General features: G+C 40.4%; 1 protein-coding gene across 1 annotated transcript in view; it reads left to right on the forward strand.

Moving 5' to 3' along the window:
- PLPP4 (phospholipid phosphatase 4) overlaps positions 1-1,775 on the forward strand; it is a 48,647-nt gene extending 46,872 nt beyond the window's left edge. Inside the window, exon 8 of the mRNA XM_068198208.1 lies at positions 312-1,775. Within this exon, the coding sequence (XP_068054309.1) occupies positions 312-322 (11 nt within the window). The 3' untranslated portion in view covers positions 323-1,775. The remainder of the gene's footprint in view (positions 1-311) is intronic.
- The last annotated feature ends 4,225 nt before the right edge of the window (positions 1,776-6,000 follow it).

Genomic DNA, 6,000 nt, shown 5'->3' on the forward strand with positions numbered 1-6,000 from the left:
CTTGTGGTGGTTTCCAGCACTGTAACATGTCCAGAGGAAGGCTGGAGACAGTTTTCCACCAATCCCATCCCACAATTTCAGCTCACCATGCTCTTGGGCATGGTGCTTGCCAAGGTTGGTACCTGAAGTGGAACTCACCTGAATCAAACCACTGTTGGTATGGAGAAGGTTGACAAGTGGGTGGCCTAGGTTAATTTATTATCAGTAGGATTCTTTTTATTACGTATGCACTATGCAGTATGCATCACATTCCCGTGAGATGATGTACCTTTGGATGGCAGAATGTCAGATTCCAGGTTCTCTCTCCTTAGGCATCCTGTGAAAAATGCAGGCAAAATATTCCAGACCACACCCTGGCAGTTGAACATTTCTTGGAGCAATCAAGATAATGCTGATCAACGACCACAATTACGGTGCTTCAGACTGGAGGAGACTGCTGCCATGATTATGATTTCTGTGTTCCTGTTGGAATATGCACCGGCCTTGTAGACATTTTGTGATTCAAACAGCTCAATGTCTTTATGTAAGGCTTGTCATTTACTTTCCTCAAAGCTAAGCTTTGTAGATTTTTTTTTTTTTTGAGAAGAGCTGCTTCCTGATTGGCAACACTTGAATTTTTATAAAAAGCAAGTAAATTAGGGTCCCATTAAAAATAAACCTAATAACTGTGTACAAGAGGATGTAACCTTGCTGTGTATAAACTTATATGATGTTTGGAAATGGCTATAAATAGGAAGTGACATTAAGGAACAGAAAGTAACAGGAGTGAACCTGGGAGGTTCTGTAGAAATCAGGCCTTGCAAAGCTGGCACAGTTTAACTGAGTCAGAGGGAGGATGTTTCACTTACAGAATTCTGAGCTCTACAACAGAGACAGTTGAACTTAGCTGTGGTTTTCCTGGTGAATATACAGTAATTCACAATACCAGCATCAGCAAAGCAAAATTACTTGGCATTTGCACTGGATTTGACAGAACAGTCCTCTGGTGTGGTTATCTTTTTCTAGAAATCCACAGAGTTCAATGGAGGTTTACTCTTCCTACGAAGTTTTTAAACCATCCTGCAGGATTCTGTAACCAATATAGTTTTCTATTACAATAGAAAACTACTATATATGGGAGGATTGCTGAGAGCCCCAGAGCCAGGGTAAGGCTTTAGCCATTAGCTCTTTCTTTCAGCAGGTACCCTAGTCTTCCAGGTTATATGCAAATGTTAAAAAAAGAATAAATCTTCAATCAAAATCAGAAGTTTAATACTGATGCATAGAGCATTTTGCATGCTTTTACATAGATCTGGCTTATTCTCAAAATGGAGTGGGGCCTTCTAACTGTGCTGTACACATTCTCAGTATTTTAGTGGCTTTTGGTACAGGCAGGCTGTCTTTGGGGTGAGGAAAAGCTCATCCAGCCCTCAAGTGAGTGGTGGCTGTTAAAGGACTGGAACATGAAGTGTAATGCAGCATAAAAACTGAAATTGCAGGATAATTGGTGACCTTGGAAAAGCAGTAAAGAATAACACATTTTAATGGGAATAATTAAATTGAGAGTCATAAAGTAGACAATGTAAAAGGTTTGATTAAAATGTAATTAAAATTATGAAAGACTTAATGGAATGAAACTTGTGGAGGGATCTGTAGGTGCCACAATCACCAGTGCAAAGTCAGCATAGGGAAGGCATTTTTGTGGATCAATGTATTTTAATCTCATGCTTTCTCAATGTGAAGGAAATGTAATGTTGTAATGCACCAATAAAACAACACATGAATGTGGGTTTGTACATCTGCGTGTTATAATTTTTTGGAGAAGAATATAATTTAGCAAGTTATTTTTGTTAATAAACTATGTAGAGCATCACACAAAAAGAAAGCCTAAAGAAACAGTGTTACTGATAAAGTCATTACTGATGCTGTTGAAATGGAACAGCCTCCCTCAGTTAACCAAAATAATGCTCTTCAGCTTTCCTCCAGGCAAAGGTACAGTGTAAGCCTGCAAGGCTGAAACTCTGTCATTTTTACCCAGCTAAACCCAGCAGGTCCCTTCCCCTGGTCCCATTCCCTGTCTCAAATAACACTGCAGCTGGCATATTTAATAACAAACGAGGTTGGACTAGACCAGGAGGACAATATCAAATCAAACACAGCAGGGATATCCTGAAAGCACGAGGCTGGGAACCAGCAAAATGTCCCCACAGTGACTGCAAATCTCAGGCACTGCGTTAGGAGTAGAGCATTTGTGCTGATTCATTCAGATTTTGTTGCTTTTTCTAATTTGGCCCTCTAGTTGTTTTTTTTTTTTTTTTTCTTGTGCGTAGAACAAATTATTTCTATGTAATGTGAAAAGGGAACCTCATTTTCCTTCTTTCTATCCATGGCAAAAAGTACTTTGCTGTGGATTGGGGTGGGAGTGGACCCCAAACCTATGAAAAAGCCATATTTTTGTTTTGTGGTACTAAAATTCTAATGACTTTGGGAGAACTGCTCTGGATCACTGAGCAGATCACATCCTGTAGGTGGAATAAAGCCTTAACGTGGGTTTTTTTTTGTCTTAAAATTGCTAAGCAGGCCCATGTTGTTGGACAGTTAGGAGTAGCGCCTACAGGCATTATCTGAAATCAAATTTCTGTTTACTCTTACCCATCTTTACAAGACAAATAATCTCATCTGCTATCCCAGAGTACACTCCGTACACATCTGATAAGCAGAATGCCTCCATTGCTGTCCTAAGAGGTTAAAATTAAATTAGAAATTCCCACTGGGATGCACCCAGTTTAATTCAGTTGATTATATGGAGAACTCCTGTTCTACAGGTGTGCAAATTACTCCCTGCTCAGGAACTTGTCCTGAACAGAGAAAAAACATTATCATTTTGCCATTAAATTAAAATTTGTTCAACATATGTAAAATTAAAATAACAAGACTGGGTAGGTAACTCCAAATGCACTGAATTAACTGAGATTTTTTTTGCAGATGCTACAGGATTTTTGCTGAACTTGCAGATATAACAAAAAAAATCAGCATTCAGACTGGTCCAAACTTTGGACCTTGTATGAACCCAGATAACTATAATAAAAACATCTGAGATGCAACAGATGCACGCTGAAATTACAGAAGTGAAGATCTGCCCATTATTATTTTCTGAAAAAAAAAAAAAAACAAAACTTTCCAAAAGGAAAAGGAAGAGGCATTTGGGATAACCCACATTACATAATCTGAGTAGCAAGGTATGAATGGGGCATGAAATAGAAAATGCTCTCTCAGTGCTTTGATTTGGTGAAAACAACAGCAGTGATCATTCAGCCAGTTCAGGAGGACTGCAGAAAGTCAAGCATGAAACACAATTGAAGCAGCTCCAGAAACCTTAAACCTTTGGCCTGAGTCTCTTTGTTAGGTTGCCAAAAAAGCTCTTAATTTCACTGGCAGATTTGCAGCAGCCATGCATTATTCTACTAGATTTTAACATGGCACTAATTTATTTCTATGAGTAGATGGGGCTGGGCACAAGGACACTGGTTTTTATAACAGTGATTATCTATGGCTTGCTTTTATTTGGCCTCTTGTTCACAGATGTAATTGTGCTTTTTGATTACAACCCACACCACTGTGTTCTCTGAGCTCCTTTGGGTCCCTGGTTCTTTCCATCTGCAGAGCAGCCTCTCTCCTGGTGATGAGAAGGGGAAGAGAATTGATGGTGACATGTACACACCTTCTGGAGGGTGTCTGCCTTCCTTTTAATCTTAATTAGACTTTCCAAGTCTAATTAATGTGAAAAGAGAACCTCATTTTCCTTCTTTCTATCCATGGCAAAAAGTACTTTGCTGTGGACTGGGGAGGGGGAGGGAACCCCCAAACCTATGAAAAAGCCAAAAGACTTTCCAAGTCTAATTAATGCACTTACATATAAGCAGCATTCACCCACAAGACAGAGTGCAGCTCTAGAAAGGAGCAGATGTCATTGCAGAATTGCCAGACTGAATCCAGACAAGCTCCAGCCACAGGACTCGGGTTGCCATTGTCCAACACACAGAATTTCTCACTTTTTAAGCCAAAGGGCATTTAAAGAATTTTAAGGCTTTTATAGTCCTTAGTGTTGCAGTGAGAAAGGGAAGTTTCCAAATGCACTTTTACTCTTGAATACAAGTGAATTCTCCCCCTGATTCACAGCTGGAGCAAAAGCAGGTTTCTGGTTTTGCCATTTCTCGGGTCATAGGCTGAGCACACTCACACTGATCTGGGGCCGGTGGGTGCCCTGTCACACGTCTGGTTTGGAGACAACTCAAAACATCCGAGTTAGCATCACTCTCAGTGACCTTCTGACACCACTCAGATTAAGAGAGAAGAGCTGCTGATTAAGATCCAAGCCCACCACACAATTGCTGGAAGAGATCTAAGCCAGGGAAAGTTTGATTTATTAGTTCCAACAGGCTTGCCCAGTGCCCCTTGCTGGACACACAGGAGGTGGCTCTGAAGGCTCCCAAGAGTCAGGGTATTGTCAAAAATCTCCTTGAGAATTTTATTAATTGTTTTTGTGTGTCCTAAGGGTTTTTAGGAGAAAGGAGTCCCCACTCTATTGAGGGTGATATTTACAAATCATTTATGACTACTTAACAGTCTGTTGAAAAATATCTCCTTTTCCAGGCAGGCTGAATACACAATTCTGTTGTGTTAATCTGTATTCTGTTCACATCACCCCTTATCAGCACTGCAGAGCATTTGTGTATACAAAAACCCACTTCATCTTCATTCCCAGTCCAACACATTGAAGCCAAAATTAAAGTTTCAGATGTGGGTTCCTGCTGAAACAATATAACACTGTAAAAAAGGAAGGGGAAAAGAACATTACAGCAATGTCACAATGTCACTCTAATCTAAGAGGTGTAAACTTGTCTAGGGAGTGAATGTGATGGGATTCATATCTGCAGCATTGTTCAACAAAGGTCAAGCAGCTTAAACATTCTCTATCACTGAGTGTGGAAAAGCCTGGAGCTGGCTTCTTCAAACAAATCATTGCACAGAGTAAAGGGAGGGAGATCATATTTCTGAGGCTTGTTTGGGAAACAGGAATTCCATTTCATAAAGGTTGGGAAATATTTTTAATTCCATGTGTTAACAAAACTCATACTTTTAAGAACATGCTAATGGAACAAACATAATCTCTTGTTACATCTCGGTATATAAAGACTTTTGCCAGCCTGTGGGAGAATGGTTTCCACCCTTGCTCTTTTGAGGCTTCCAACCTTCTCACGTCAAGAAATGCCCAGAGAAACAGGGTTATTCTTGAGTGGGTGAATTGTTCCTTCAGAATTCCGTTCCGGTCTGAATAACCTCCCTTGGAATTTCAGTGCAACACCTCTGCTTCTGTGAATTGTCCTGGTGGGAAATAGTTTCATTTTGATTTTTGACCAATTTATTTTCAGCATCAGCTGGAGTCTCCTCTTTTTAAACACTGAAAGAAAACCCCTGTGCTACTGACCCCAAAAGGGGTGAGCACAGCTGATCTAAGTATTCAGTTCAGGCTAATGGGGAACAAGGATTTTCACACAAAAACCCAGCTCCTGCAGCAGCATTTTGAGTGAGAGCTGGCAGGGGAGGCACAGAGAGCTCGTGGATGGTGCAGGAAGAGATGCCACAGGAATTCATTATCAGTAAGTGGCTTTACATTTTCCATGAAGCGATGAAAGCAGCCTCTGCTGTATTTGGGATTTCCCAAAGTAAATGGCAACAAATCAGTTGTGAGTGCATTCCAGCTGGGAATTTGTGAAGTTCAAGCACTGCAAGGTTTAATGTGGGGAAACTGTGGAGCAGCTTATGTGCTATGGCTAAAGGGGGGAGCAGAAATCTTGATCTTATTTCTGTATGGCCTTTACTTTGACAGAGGTTTCTGCAGCAGGGGGAAGCAGAATTATCACCTAAGGAAAATTTTCAGCTTTTTTTTTTTCTTCAAACCAGTGTTTGTTCCATTATCTGCCATTAAAAAGGCTAGCTTTTACCTCAAGGTGTACTGTC

Source organism: Anomalospiza imberbis, chromosome 8 (assembly GCF_031753505.1).
Source record: "Anomalospiza imberbis isolate Cuckoo-Finch-1a 21T00152 chromosome 8, ASM3175350v1, whole genome shotgun sequence".
Taxonomy (NCBI): domain Eukaryota; kingdom Metazoa; phylum Chordata; class Aves; order Passeriformes; family Viduidae; genus Anomalospiza; species Anomalospiza imberbis.